General features: G+C 39.7%; 1 protein-coding gene across 3 annotated transcripts in view; it reads right to left on the bottom strand.

Moving 5' to 3' along the window:
* Positions 1-15,294, bottom strand: part of APOOL (apolipoprotein O like) — an 85,503-nt gene extending 70,209 nt beyond the window's left edge. The window contains exon 1 of one of the 3 annotated variants that reach the window (XM_070290349.1): positions 15,154-15,294. In XM_070290349.1, coding sequence (XP_070146450.1) covers positions 15,154-15,168 — 15 coding nt within the window. In that variant the 5' untranslated portion in view covers positions 15,169-15,294. Of the gene's footprint in view, positions 1-3,168; positions 3,590-15,153 lie in introns of those variants that run through there. The other 2 variants (XM_070290352.1, XM_070290351.1) reach the window with 2 other exon arrangements.
* Between the last annotated feature and the right edge of the window lie 256 nt (positions 15,295-15,550).

The following is a 15,550-nucleotide window of genomic DNA, read 5'->3' as shown; positions in this document are numbered from 1 at the left end:
GTTTGTTTGTTTGTTTTTTTCCCTTAAGCTCCGAGTTGTTATGGCAACAATCTAACTTTCTTTAAACCCAGAGCTAACAACAAAACAACTCATCTTGCTCAAGGGTATGTTTTTCCTTAAACTCTGTACTAATGATTATATAACAACAATGTGTCTTGCTGGATGATATGTTTCTCCTTAACAGGAACCTGTTCCTTCTGGCTAATCTTGTTATTTGTTATTTTATTTGTGGGAGTGGGTCTGCTAAGACCTTCACCGCCTTGAGGCATTCTTCTGACCTATTGTTAGTAACCAAGGAAAAAGGTCTATAAATCCCTTGCTAAGACTGGGAGGTGGGGGGTGGGGCACTCTTTTTGCCCACTGTTGATGTCTGTGTCAGAATCTTTCTCTATCCCTTTCCACTTTAATAAAACTTTTGCCACACAAAGCTTTGAGTGAGTGAAGCTGTGTCTTTGTCCCAAAGCGAAATTTTCTCCTTCAGAGATAATGAATCTGACACTGTTTACTGTAAACTATCATCCCTGTCTCAAACTCTTTATCCCTTCTCCATATCCTTCCCCCCCACAGTCATGAATGAGTCTGTTCTCTTAGTGTGAGTCTCTTTCTATTTTGTAATTAAGTTCATTTGAATTATTTCCTTTTAGATTCCACATATAAGAAATGTCATATGATATTTTTCCTTCTCTGTCTGACTTCTCTGTCTGACTCAGTAGGAAGCAATTAATATATTTTTAAATCTAGTGAAAGTGAAAGTCGTTCAGTCATGTCTGACTCTTTGTGACCCCATGGACTGTACAGTCCATGGAATTCTCCAGGCCAGAATACTGGAGTGGGTAGCCCTTCCCTTCTCCAGGGGATCTTCCCAACCCAGGGATTGAACCCAGGTCTCTCACACTGCAGGTGGATTCTTTACCAGCTGAGCCACAAGGGAAGCCCATCTAGAGTTATGATTAATTTCCCTCTAAATATATTTAAGTATAAATGTCTAAAAATTAAAATTTGAATCATATATTTACATATATGGGTGTAACAGAATGCACTGATTCATTCATTCAACAGCCATTCATTCAAGTGTCTTCTGTATACTAAGAGCCTGAGAAACTTGAGCTACAAATATGAATAAAATGTGATCCCTGCTTTTAAGAAAACTTTTAGCTTAATGAGGAAAAAATACAAAAATAAAGCAGTACATGGTTTTAAGCAGTATAAAAGAAGTGTGTACAATGGGGATACAGAGAAGGAATTAATCTTTTCTATTTAGGGAGCAGAGATAAGGATGATATGTTCATTTTAAAGTATTTCAAGGAGATGGAAAATTTTACCTATACAGGACATAAATTGCCCAGCCTATGAAAGCCTGGGATAATTCAGAATTTAATCATGTTACTCTTATGAACTATTAATTAATATTTCTTTAACCAGGATGCTTTGTTCTTTAAGGGCAAGAAGTCTAAAAGTTATTCAAAGTTTTAACTCAGTCAACAAACAGTTCCTAAAGAAACACTATGCTCCAGGCAGGTGTCATCTTAGGCCATGGGGGTATAAATATGCAAAATCATTATTCTTGCCCTTAAGTACTGTATAATCTTTAGTGTGCAAGTTGGACAAATATATCACCAGTAAAGGATGATAAAAGAATATGGTGGAGGACTTCCACTTATGGAAAAATGAAGAAGATATATTTTTCCCAATTCCTTTCACTAAGTAAATATAACAAGATATTATATAGAAAATAAGTACAGGAAGACTCAATGGTGGAGAGAAGATGGAAACCAGATAGGCATGTCAGGACCTGAGGAATGACATGGCAGTGAGGTCCCTGGATTTTCTTTTTGCCTCATATGTCTTAGACTGTCTGCTAAAGACACTAGCAACACAGAAATGGCAACCAGTGAGGACAGACACCCAAGAAAAGCAGCTCTCTTTAGCCAAAAGACCAGGAAAGGGGGGTCTAGCAAGACACAAAACAGTCACTCTACTACAGTCAAAAACCACAGACAAGATTGCATGAGCCAAGGCTGAGGGGAGAGAGAACCTAGGCTTTCATTCTGGCTAGGCTGAAATACAGTATTCTAACACTCCCCATCCCACCAAGGTAGCATTACAGAAGGTAGAACTTTCATCCCTGCCAGATGGTAATAAGCCTTGGCCCCCAAGATATTAGTGGAAACCATGTAGGGAATCTGAATATCCATTACCATCTGATATTAATGAGGCCACCCCTCCCCTTCCCTGATAAAGCAGTACATGAGAAGGCCTAGTGGAGAGTCATGATTTTCCCTATCATCAAATGGTAACAAGGTCACTCCCCCTCCCCACTCCACTAACAGTGCTCACTATTGGGAAGCACTAATGAGGTACTTCTACTCCTTCCGGCTGGGGTGCTAATAGCAGAAATCTATGGGAGACCTGAACTCACTCTTGCTCAGGAATATTAACGGGGCTCTCCTCTCCTTGGGTGTCAAAAGATACTGAGCAGGGAAGCTTGACTTCTACCCTCAACACAACTTAATTTAAAAGGACAATAAGATAAATACCAACAAGTGATAGAGATGCAGAATTATTTGACGAACATTTTAAAGCAACAATCAGAAAATGTTTCAACAAGCAATTATAAACATTTGAAGCAAATTAAAAAATAGAAAGTCTCAGCAAAGAAATACAAAGATTTGGCAGATAAATATAAGATACAAAGAAAAATCAAATGGAAAATTTAGGCTTGAACAATACAATGACTGAAATAAAAAACTCAATGGGTGAGCTCAAAGAACCCAAAGACGTTCATAGCAAGATACATCACAGTTGAACTTCTAAAAACCAAAGAAAAGAAAAAATATTGAAAAAAAATGAAAGAGAAACAACATCTAAACTACACAGAGAAAATGATTCAAATAGCAGATATCTCATCAGAAACCACACAGTCCAAAAGAAAGTGTCACAACATTTCTCAAGTGGTGAAAGAAATGAACTGTTAGCATGTATTTCTATATATAGAAAAGATTTCCACTAAGAATAAGGAGGAAAGAAAACTAAAAGAATTTTTCACCAGCACACTAATCCTAAAGAAGAAAGAAATGAAGTGTTACCAAAAGCTAAGCTTCTCTATGCACTACTGTCAAACTGAATCTCGGATACAGAGTTTTGGGCAAAATAGAAAAGGATTGGTACCGAGCAGGACCCTGTGGAGCTCCTGGACACTAAGGCCTTGTTGTCTTCCATTTCTTGTAGGCAAGACTCCAGCCTCCGTGACCTTCTGTGAGTTAAAAAAGGAGAAGCAGCAACAAAACCACCTGAGGCAAGATTAAAGGAACTGGAACAGCTCATCAGGATTAGGAGACCTGGCCACCTGAGGCCCTGCACACATCCTAATCATGTCAGTGTGTGTGCTAAGTCGCGTCAGTCCTGTCTGACTCTTTGAGGCTCTGTAGATTATGGCCTGTCAGACTCCTCTGTCCAAGGGATTCTCCAGACAAGAATACTGGAATGGATTGCCAGGCCTTCCTCCAGGGGAGCTCCTCAAACCACGGATTGAATCTGGATCTCTTACATCTCCAGCATTGGAAGGGAGATACTTTATCATGAGCACCACCTGGGAAGCACAAGTGGGAATCAAGATTCAGTTCAGATCAGTTCAGTTCAGTTCAGTTCAGTTGCTCAGTCGTGTCCGACTCTTTGCGACCCCATGAATCGCAGCATGCCAGGCCTCCCTGTCCATCACCATCTCCTGGAATTCACTCAGACTCACGTCCATCGAGTCTGTGATGCCATCCAGCCATCTCATCCTCAGTCGTCCCCTTCTCCTCCTGCCCTCAATCCCTCCCAGCATCACAGTCTTTCTATTTCCTTGATTTTGTAACTAAACTAGATGATACATGTTCACTAAAGTTACTATGATAATCATTTCAGGTTGTAAGTCAAATCATTCTGTACAACTTAAACTTATGAAGTTCTGCATGTCAATTACATCTCAATAAAACTGGAAGAAAAAAAAACTTTTAAGGTCACTCATGAAAGACAGGAAGACTGAGAAACTATTTCAGATTAAAGCAGATCAAAAAGGAATGATAAAGAAATGTCATGCATGATTCTAGATTTAAATCCTGGCCTCTGGGCTTCCATGGTGGCTCATATGGTAAAGAATCTGCCTGTAATGTGGGAAATGTGGGTTCGATCCCTGGGTCAGGAAGATCCCTTGGAGAAGGGAATGGCTAACCACTCCAGTATTCTTGCCTGGAGAATCCCATGGACAGAGGAGCCTGGTGGGCTACAGTCCATAGGGTTGCAAAGAGTCAGACATGATGAATGACTAACACACTAGAAAAGGAGACATTGTGCAGTGGGTGAAATTTGAATGGCATCTACGGATTGGATGGTAGCATTCTATCAGTGTTACTATCTCAGATTAGGAGGCTTGCACAAAGGTTAAAGAACACTATATGCTTCTGAGGAAATACACAGTGAAATATTCATGGGTGAAATAGCAACATGTCCGAAACTTGCTCTCAGACTGATCAGAAAAGGAAACATTAAAAAGAAAAAAAAAAGGAAAAATTCTAACAGAGGTGAAAGGGGGAAAATGGCAAAAGTTAACAACTGTAGGATCTGATTTAAGATGAGTTCTTTGTACTTTTCTTTCAGCTTTTCTGTACATTTGAAATTATTTCACAATAAATAATACTAAAAAAAAGGCCCAATTTAGAAAACTCACATTTTCTGATTTCAAACTTAATAAAAAGCTATAGCAAAGAAGAAAATATAATACTTGCACAAAGACAGAATACAGATCAATGGAATAGAATTGGGAGTTCAAAAATAAACCCTTATGTTTAGGGTCAATTAAGTTTTGATAAATTTGCCAAAACAATTTAATGGAAGGATGAATTGTCCTTGCCAGTGCATGGCTCTGTGAGTTTTTGTCACAGGAGCTCTATTGTGAATTTTGTCACAGGGACCAAAATTGCGATTTTTGCAATAGCCAGAAAAAAATATATAAAAATACATTCCAAAGTTAAATGCAAATATTGGTTTTCAATTATTTATGCTGTTCCTTTCGTTCCATTAGCACTGATGAGTGAATAGATATAATGGTACTTTCTCTGCATAAAAATTAAGTTCTGTTTAGCTCTACTGGTTCTTTCATGATAAACACAAGGATTTGTGTTTCAATTAAGCTAAGGTGGAGTAAATATTTTATTTTACCATATTTTGATCAGTACCAAGATATGCCAAAAAAAATTATGAAATTATTTACCTAGTAAAGTAATACGAGTCATTCTTGTGGTAGAGGAACAGAATAAGAAATCTTGGCAGGGGTGTATAATACTCTTACAGTAAGAGACTGCAAATATTTAAAATAAAAAATACAATCTACCACCACTTGGCAACAAGAAGTTCTTAACACCTGGCAGGTGTTTAATCCATACTTGAATTAACTAAAATGAACAATTATGAAGCAGCCTTATATTCTGTAGGCATTTAAACTATTTCCTCCTCTTTTCTCACATAGTAACTATTAGATTATGCACAGGTCAGGAAGCAACAGTTAGAACTGGACATGGAACAATACACTGGTTCTAAATAGGAAAAGGAGTACATCAAGGCTGTATATTGTCACCCTGCTTATTTAACTTATATGCAGAGTACATCATGAGAAACACCAGGCTGAAAGAAGCACAAGCTGGAATCAAGATTGCTGGGAGAAACATTAATAACCTTAGATATGCAGATGACACCACCCTTATGGCAGAAAGTGAAGAGGAACTAAAAAGCCTCTTGATGAAAGTGAAAGAGGAGAGTGAAAAAGTTGGCTTAAAGCTCAACATTCAGAAAACAAAGATCATGGCATCCAGTCCCATCACTTCATGGCAAACAGATGGGGAAACAGTGGAAACAGTGGCTGACTTTATTTGGGGGGGCTCCAAAATCGATGCAGATGGAGATTGCAGCCATGAAATTAAAAGATGCTTACTCCTTGGAAGGAAAGTTATGACCAACCTAGATAGCATATTGAAAAGCAGAGACATTACTTTGCCAACAAAGGTCCGTCTAGTCAAGGCTATGATTTTTCCAGTGGTCATGTATGAATGTGAGAGTTGGACTGTGAAGAAAGCTGAGTGCTGAAGAATTGATGCTTTTGCACTGTGGTGTTGGAGAAGACTCTTGAGAGTCCCTTGGACTGCAAGGAGATCCAACCAGTCCATCCTAAAGGAGATCAGTCTTGGGTGTTCATTGGAAGGACTGATGTTGAAGCTGAAACTCCAGTACTTTGGCCACCTCATGCAGAGTTGACTCATTGGAAAAGACCCTGATGCTGGGAGGGATTGGGGGCAGGAGGAGAAGGGGGTGACAGAGGATGAGATGTCTGGATGGCATCACTGACTCGATGCACTTGAGTTTGGGTGAACTCCGGGAGTTGATGATGGACAGGGAGGCCTGGTGTGCTGTGATTCAAGGGGTCCGAAAGAGTCAGACACGACTGAGCGACTGAAGTAAACTGAACATTTAGATATCTTTTATTTTGAATAGAATTTGTGTTTATCAGTTTCGTTTAGTAGAGTCCATTCCTTGAGGACAATACTTTGGTCTTGCTCTTCTTTGTCCTCCTGCTTTTAAAATTGATTGATTAATTAATTTCCTTTAATCATCAAATTTCACTCTAATTTACTCATCATAGGTAGGTGGGTATTTTGATGTATTTAATGATTAGATTATGTTTGCATTTTTAAAAATGCATATTGTAGTAACATGTACATATATTTTTAATTGTTGGCTTCCCAGGTGGTGCAGTGGTAGAGAATCTGTCTGCCAGTGCAGGAAATGCAAGAGACAGAGGTTTGATCCCTGAGTCAGGAAGATCCCCTGGAGTAGGAAATAGCAACTCACTCCAGTATTCCTGCATGGGAAATCCCATGGACAAAGAAGCCTGGCAGGCTCCATAGGGTTGCAAAAAGTCAGACACAGTTGAGCACAGACACACATTTTTTGTTATTACAAATCTCATTTTTTCTTATTTTTAAAAATAACATAAATGGCGTATTACAGTTATTTTGTTTCTTACCCTTTTTCATAAAACATAGCCATCTGTGTTCATACAACCAATTTCTTCCAGCTGATGTATGGTGTATATCCACCACATTTCACCTATCCACTGTCAGTGATAGACAACTACATTGCTTTAAACTCCCTGTCACCATAAAAAAACACTGTGAGGAATATTACTCTGTAAGTGTCCTCATGAACTTGTATATCTTTGTGATATACACTCAAGAAAAGAACTGCCATGCCATAGGATATGTATATATATTTAATATCACTGAATAAATCCCTACCAACATTAACTAGAATTCTATTTTTCTCTAGCTTAATAAAGTGTTACCTCATTGTTCTAATATGCAGTTATCTGCTAATTGTTTTAAGCATTTCTTCATGTATTTATTAGTTTTAGTTTTTTCTCTTCTATATACCTTGTTTATATTTTGCTGATCTTTGTATCCCCAATGTTTATCACCATCTTCTACACATTATAGGCATTAAGATATCTTTAAATCAATGAATGTATAAAAGAACAAGAATGGATGAAAGTATAAAGTACCCAGAAGACTCGTTAACAGTATGGGTGCAGAGGATAATTTAAGACGAGCCCAAGCTTAGAAGCTCATGTTCTTAAATGAAATAAGGAATACAGAAGAAAAGTCAAATTTGGCAAACAGAAAGGAATTTTGCCCTTGTTGAATTTGATGCACCTAAAGATATCAAGTATGAATTTGGAAATGTGAATGAAAGAGGTGAACTACAGAGCCAGACTAAGCAGGGGATATGGCAGTAGCAGATGGCCTAGTGATATGTGAAGTCCCTGATAAGTCTCAGAATGACTGAGAGAAAAGATTCAAAAACAGCCAGGCCAAATCTACATTAAGTATGCAACTCATGACTTAGCTTAGAGTACTAATACCGATCAAGTAAGTATAACAGATGGTCTCACTCAGGGAGATCATAGAACTGGGTTACTTTTTCCCCCTAACATGCTCAAATTGTACTAAGCGAAATTTATTATCCACTATAGATTGCTACTACACTGGTTGTCTCAATGGTCTTTTTTTTCGGTCCATCAGTTCAGTTCAGTCGCTCAGTCGTGTCCAACTCTTTGCAACCCCATGAATCGCAGCATGCCAGGCCCCCCTATCAATCACCAACTCCCGGAGTTCACTCAGACTCACGCCCATCGAGCCATCTCATCCTCTGTTGTCCCCTTCTCCTCCTGCCCCCAATCCCTCCCAGCATCAGAGTCTTTTCCAATGAGTCAGCTCTTCACATGAGGTGGCCAAAGTACTGGAGTTTCAGCTTCAGCATCATTCCTTCCAAAGAAATCCCAGGGCTGATCTCCTTCAGAATGGATTGGTTGGATCTCCTTGCAGTTCAAGAGACTCTCAAGATTATTCTCCAACACCACAGTTCAAAAGCATCAATTCTTCCATGCTCAGCCTTCTTCACAGTCCAACTCTCACATTCATACATGACCACTGGAAAAACCATAGCCTTGACTAGACGGACCTTAGTCAGCAAAGTAATGTCTCTGCTTTTGAATATGCTATCTAGGTTGGTCATAACTTTTCTTCCAAGGAGTAAGCGTCTTTTAATTTCATGGCTGCAATCACCATCTACAGTGATTTTGGAGCCCCCCCCCCCCCAAAATAAAGTCTGACACTCTTTTCACTGTTTCCCCATCTATTTGCCATGAAGTGATGGGACCAGATGCCATGATCTTCGTTTTCTGAATGTTGAGCTTTAAGCCAACTTTTTCACTCTCCTTTCAATTTCATCAAGAGGCTTTTTAGCTCCTCTTCACTTTCTGCCATAAGGATGGTGTCATCTGCATATCTGAAGTTATTGATATTTCTCCTGGCAATCTTGATCCAGCTTGTGTTTCTTCCAGTCCAGCATTTCTCATGATGTACTCTGCATAAAAGTTAAATAAGCAGGGTGACAATATACAGCCTTGATGTACTCCTTTTCCTATTTGAAACCAATCTATTGTTCCATGTCCATTTCTAACTGTTGCTTCCTGACCTGCATACAGATTTCTCAAGAGGCAGATTATGTGGTCTGGTATTGCCATCTCTTTCAGAATTGTCCACAGTTTATTGTGATCCACACAGTCAAAGGCTTTGGCATAGTCAATAAAGCAGAAATAGATGGGCAACCAATTTTCCAATTTAAATTATAAGACCTTAATAAGTTAGCTTTTAAAAACAACTCTAAATATATTCCACTATATTTTCAACCACCTTATTACTTACTTCTAGAAAGTATTAAAAAGTGCATTGTACCAGAAAAACCATGAACACCAAAGTACCCATCCATTGCCTTGCCCCTTCTAAGAAGTCCTGGAACACAGGTCACCATGCTATGAACAACAGGACTCATACACTGGCCAAAACTGACTGGACCATGATTGGTACCTGAGCCAAAGAGAGCCAACAAGAAACTGCCTTGCCAAAGGGCCTGATGTGCAATTTCTGCCTAAGAAGGCTACTTTGCAGTAGTTTGTGCCTAGCCAACCTGATTAGATCCTGTCTCTAGGAAAGTCTGAATATGAAACACACAGAGGTAACAGAAGCAGAATAATCATGAGAATGACTACCAGCATTAATACAGTATCCCGAATGGTTCTACTTGCAATCTGTTTAGCTGGTGAGACAGTTTCCTAGGCATTCTTCCTAACCTAAATATTCTTTTCATTAAACTACTATTTAAGATAACTTGAGGGTGGTGGGAGGGGGGTTCAGGGTTGGGAACTCATGTACACCTGTGGTAGATTCATGTCAATGTATGGCAAAACCAATACAGTATTGTAAAGCAAAAAAATAAAGTTAAAATGATATGTAACATTAAAAATCATAAAAAAATCATAAAAATGAATACCGTCTCATAGTAAAAAGAAAAAAAAAGATAACTTGATCTTGCATCTGTTGTTTATAACCTGAAAAGGCCTAATACTTTCTTTCTCTAACTTGTATGAAAGCCACAAATTCCCTCCTAAACCAGTGGGTCTTGAACCTAGCAACACAGCAGAATCATTGGTGGAGTTTTAAAATATTAAAATGTCCCATCAGGGATGGGGGTCAGGCATAAGTACTTTTTTCCAGGATATCACATAGCACATAAGAATGAATGAACATACATGTGTAATGGCTGAATCTCAAAAATATAATATTGGGTGAAAGAAGCCAGATATAACAAAGTAAATACTGCATAATTATATTTACATAAAGTTAAAAAATAGGCAAGATTAATCTATGGTGGAGGAGGAAAAAAGGGGAAAGTTTCTGGGCTGCTGGTAATGTTCTTTTTTTCTTTTAATTTGGATGCCGGTTGAACAAGTATGTTCATCTTTTGACAATTTACTAAGCTGCTTGTGATTTGTGTACTTAATTGTATGTATGCTACATTTAAACTGAAAACAAATTCCCATTAAGGAAAGAAAAGTAGTTCTCCTTTGAGGTTCATACCACTGACCTATTCATCCTTAGCACCTGCCTCCCAGACACTTCATCACATCGACTTCTTCTATACTCTGTCTGCTGTGCTAAATCACTTCAGTTGTGTCCAACTCTTTGCAACCTATGAACTGTAGCCCACCAGGTGCCTCTGTCCATAGGGTTCTCCAAGCAAGAATACTGGAGTGGGTTGCCATTTCATCCTCCAGAGGATCTTCCTGACCCAGGGATCGAACACTCATTTCTTACTTCTTCTGCATTGGCAGGAAGGTTCTTTACCACTAGTGACACCTGGGAAGCCCTCTTCTATACTCTAAATCCTGCCATAACTCTGAGTGACTTTAATGTCCATGTGATTGAGCCACTCAAAAGCCTCACCTTGCTGTTCTTTGACTTCACCTTCTTAGAGCTTTCACTCTACCACAGTTACACTCTCCATGAGTACACCCTGAATTTACCATTTTCTGGAACTTGTTAACAGTTTAAATTATAAACTCAATAAGCTTTTCTCTGACTACAACCTCCTATTTCAGCTTTGATTTCCTTACTGTCCTACTCCTGTTCTTTGAGCCAATTATATTATCTACCATGGAAAACTTTTTGTGAGAATTAAGTGAAATGATGTCATCAACAGCATAATACAATGTCTGACACACAGGAACTGCTCAGTACATGGTAGCTATATTTCAATATTATGTATTTTATTATAAACAAACATTTTTCAGGACCCAAATTTTCCCCAAATTCACTCAACTTTTGGCATTGACATGTGGCTTTTGACACTATATTTCTCCTGATCCTTTTAAATGAAAGCCAGTCCTCCAGCTATTCTCTCTGAGTCAAGAAGTCAGGAGGTAAGATCAGTACAGAACTTGTTCTCAAGGCTAATTCCACATCAGTGTTCTATCATCATATTTGCTCAAAAAGCTCTTATCTTTCAAAATGAATCTAAACTATTTTCAGAGTTATCTAACCAACATTCAGGACTCCTTCCTACATTATCCCCTATTATTAAACTCTGGGGCTTCAAAATTAACACAGATCATCCGTTTTATACCTTGGCCTTACAGATGCTTCATCAAGGTTAAGCCCCATGATCTGGACTCAGATCAGAGATGTCAGATTCAGACTGACCCCTTACAACTGCGTGACTGTGGCAGAGTTATTTAATCTTTCTAAATTTCAGCTTCTTTACCTCTAAAATGCTCTTAACAACAACTACTCATTGGGCCATTGTGAAGCATAAATTCACATAATGCACTTAGCAAAATGCCTAGTGCATTAAATGTTCAATAGTTTAATAGCTGTGATCACTATCATTAATTTTTAGTAGTTCTTGCACATTTCTCCCTGTCTCCAAACCTGCTCAGGTCTTCTGACATGTTTTTCCTCCAGTTTCATTGAGATTTAATTGGCATATAGTCTCCTTCTTTTTTTAAATGAAAAGACATCTTTTCTGGAACTTCCTACCACCATCTTAAGATCTCTTCCCTACTTTGACCATAACATTTTTCTAAAGAGTGATGTACACCTCCCTTTCAGAGAATGCAATGAGTAGTGGAAAGATCAGGGACTTTGAAGCCAAATATACCTGTGTTTGAATCTGGTTCTTTCACCTAGTAGCTATATGACCTGGAGCCAGCACTTTTCCTAAGCCTCAGTTTTTTCATATGTAAAATGGGGATATTACCCCATTTCTTAGGGTCATCAAAAAGATTAAAAGCAAATAATACATGTAAAGCAGCTGGTCAAAGTAGGTGCTAAATGAATGCCAGTTTTCCATCCCTTATCCTTTCCCTCAGTTCAGTTCAGTCATTCAGTCATGTCCAACTCTTTGAAATCCCATGGACTGCAGCATGCCAGGCTTCCCTGTCCATCACCAACTCCCAGAGCTTGCTCTAATTCATGTTCATCGAGTCATTGATGCCATCCAACCATCTCATCCTCTGTTGTCCCCTTCTCCTCCTGCCTTCAATCTCTCCCAGCATCAGGATCTTTTCCAATGAGTCAGTTCTTCACATCAGATGGCAAAAGTATTGGAGCTTCAGCATCAGTCTTTCCAATGAATATTTCAGGACTGAGTTCCTTTAGGAAATCCTTTCCCTAACCCCTTATAATCTGGGGATTCCCCAGTGGCTCAGCAGTAGAGACCCATCTGCCAATGCAGGATATGTAAGAGACACAGGTTCCATCCCTGGGTTGGGAATATCCCCTGGAGGAGGGTATGGCAACTGACTGGGGATACCCATTTGCAGGGAAGCCTGGCGGTCTACAGTCCATAGGGTTGCAAAGAGTCGGACATGACTGAAGCAACTGAGCACAACACAACACAACCCCTTACAACCTAGGTTCTCACTCTACCACTTCACTTCAGCTCTTATTAGCATTATGACTTTGGGGAACTTAACTGAATTTTCTTAACCTTAGTTTTTCATTTGTAAAATGGTGATCATAGTATCTTCAACATAAAGTTGTCTTGATAATTAAGTGAAATAACATACACAAAGTATTTTAGTAAGGTGCCTAGCCTTGTAGTAAGCACTTAATAAATGGCAGCTACCAATGACTTATTATTGGCCAAATCAAAAATCTGTTCAACTGTCTCCTCCTCTAGGCTTCAATGACAACGTACTTTTCAGGTTTGCTTTTTAACCATTGACCACTCATTCTCTCTCTGTACTCCCTCCATGAAGTCTTTCTTTATTCTCTTCAACCAGGTGTGAGCTTTCTTCTGAACCCTCAGATCACTTTTTACTTCTTCTGAGGCAAGGCACTTCCCCTACTCTGAATCATTATCATTTGTTATACAATGCTTAACTTAATTTATTTTATCTCCATTGCCTGGCACTTATTTATTAATGCAGAATTTATTGAGTACCTAATATAAGTCATACTTGTGTTTAGTACTAAGGATACAAAAATTAACATGTAATTACTGCTCTCAAGTAGCTTATCATTTAGGAGGGTAGAATAGACAGTAAATAGTCTATTACTTGCAGTGTGATAAGTCCAAAGGTAAAAGTATGCCCAGGGTCCTCTGGGAGCACAAAGGCGAATTACTTAAATCAGACTGGGGAGATCTGGGACACTATCTTGGAAAAGGCAATTTGCATTTAGCATATGGGGAGGCAGTACACAAATCACTGTTAAATGAATCAGTGAAATATGAATAGGAACTAACTACATGAGGATGGTAAAGGGCACTTCAGACCCAGAGAAAGAGCAGGGGAAAAACACAGATGTTAGGAGAGTTCCGGAAAGATAGGAAAAGAAGCTGGAAAGGCAAGGCAGTCTGGGCTGTTCTAGACACATAAGAGTCTGATCTGAGCCCAGAGGACAGATGATGGAGTGCCAATAAAGATTTTTAAGTAGTGGAGGGACATAATCAGATTGGCATTTTAGTACTCTGGGAGTGCAGGGGAAAATGAATTCCATTAGAGCCAGGCAGCAAGTCCAGTTAGACGGGTGTTGTGGTAATTCAAATAAATTACGAATGCAGAAGAGAAGAGCAATGGCAACCCACTCCAGTATTCTTGCCTAGAGAATCCCTTGGACAGAGGAGCCTGGTGGGCTGCTGTCCATGGGGTCGCACAGAGTCGGACACGACTGAAGCGACTCAGCATGCATGCATGCATGAATGCAGAAATGAAGTGAGAACGGCTTATCAAGCCCGATACAGAGCTTGAATTATTCATATTTGTATCTCCTGCAAGAGTGCATTTTACACTTACAACCTGCTACAAATATCTACCCATAGATATTTGTCGACTACTGTTACTGAAACTTACTTAGGGAACTGCTGTTGGCAGCCAGTTGTGTCACTTCCTGTACAGATTCCTAAGTAAAAGGATCATTTCGCACTGCAGAACTCAAAAGAAACAGGTTTGTTATTCAAACCCCGTAGAGTAACAGCAGTGAATACAAACCCGCGCACTGCAGAGAGACCTGGTCTATTTTACCAGAAACAATTTTCGAACGAAGTCCTTCAAAGGGTTGTGAGGCTCCGCCCTATGCACCCAGACAAATGCCCAGGCTTCTTTTCTCTTTGTTTCAGCTCAAGACACAAGTCTGTTTGCTGCTCGTCGCCCAGGCGGCCATTTTCACCCAGCAGTTTCCCAGTTTTCACCCCACCGCAGTATAAAGTCAACAGCAGGGAACTGAGGAGAGTACAGTTTCAGGCTGCGGCTGCTGCTGCTGCTGCTGCTGCTGCTAAATCGCTTCAGTCGTGTCCGACTCTGTGCGACCCCAGAGACGGCAGCCCACCAGGTTCCCCCGTCCCTGGGATTCTCCAGGCAAAAACACTGGAGTGGGTTGCCATTTCCTTTTCGAATGCATGAAAGTGAAAAGTGAAAGTGAAGCCGTTCAGTCCTGTCCGACTCTTAGCGACCCCATGGAGTGCAGCCTAGGCAGGTGTATTGAGGCTTCAAACCGGTTAAAGATTCCCTGACCTTGCTAGTTCTCTCGCAACCTCATCTCCATCTCGCCTCTTGCTGTGGGACTCCTTTTTGAAGTTAGGAGGACCCCTTCTATGGTTATTAGAGTGCTATTAGCACTCCAGAAACTAAGCAAGGTATATATGTATGTATGTATGTATGTATATATATATATATATATATATATATATATATATATATTTTTTTTTTTTTTTTTTACTTACCCTAAGGGCTGCCATAGCGTTGACCGCCTCCGCCCAAGTCGTCGCACGGAGAGCGGAAAGGGACAAAACAGTTCAACTAGATTCCACTTACACTAGCCTCAGCCAGTCCCGCCACTCGCCGGCTGGCTCCGCCCTTTCTCCGCCCTTCTAGTGCTGCTCTGGGAAGCTGCAGCAGTTTGTCCTCTCTGGGGAGAAAAGATTTAACTTTGTGATTGACTGTCGCTGTCCCTGATAACACCTTTCAGAATATATTCTTCATAGTCCATTTGAAAGGTGCTTTTCTGGGTGCAGAACTTTTCATTGTGTTAGTTGTTTCTGGTGTATGAGATTTTTCTAGCTGAGGACTTAAAATCCAAGTTCAGCTGCCTTAATAAATACTGACAGTGAAAGTCTCTCA

Source organism: Ovis canadensis, chromosome X (assembly GCF_042477335.2).
Source record: "Ovis canadensis isolate MfBH-ARS-UI-01 breed Bighorn chromosome X, ARS-UI_OviCan_v2, whole genome shotgun sequence".
NCBI classification, from domain to species: Eukaryota; Metazoa; Chordata; class Mammalia; order Artiodactyla; family Bovidae; genus Ovis; species Ovis canadensis.
Note: the sequence above shows the minus strand (reverse complement) of the source record. Positions and strands in the feature narration are given on the sequence as shown.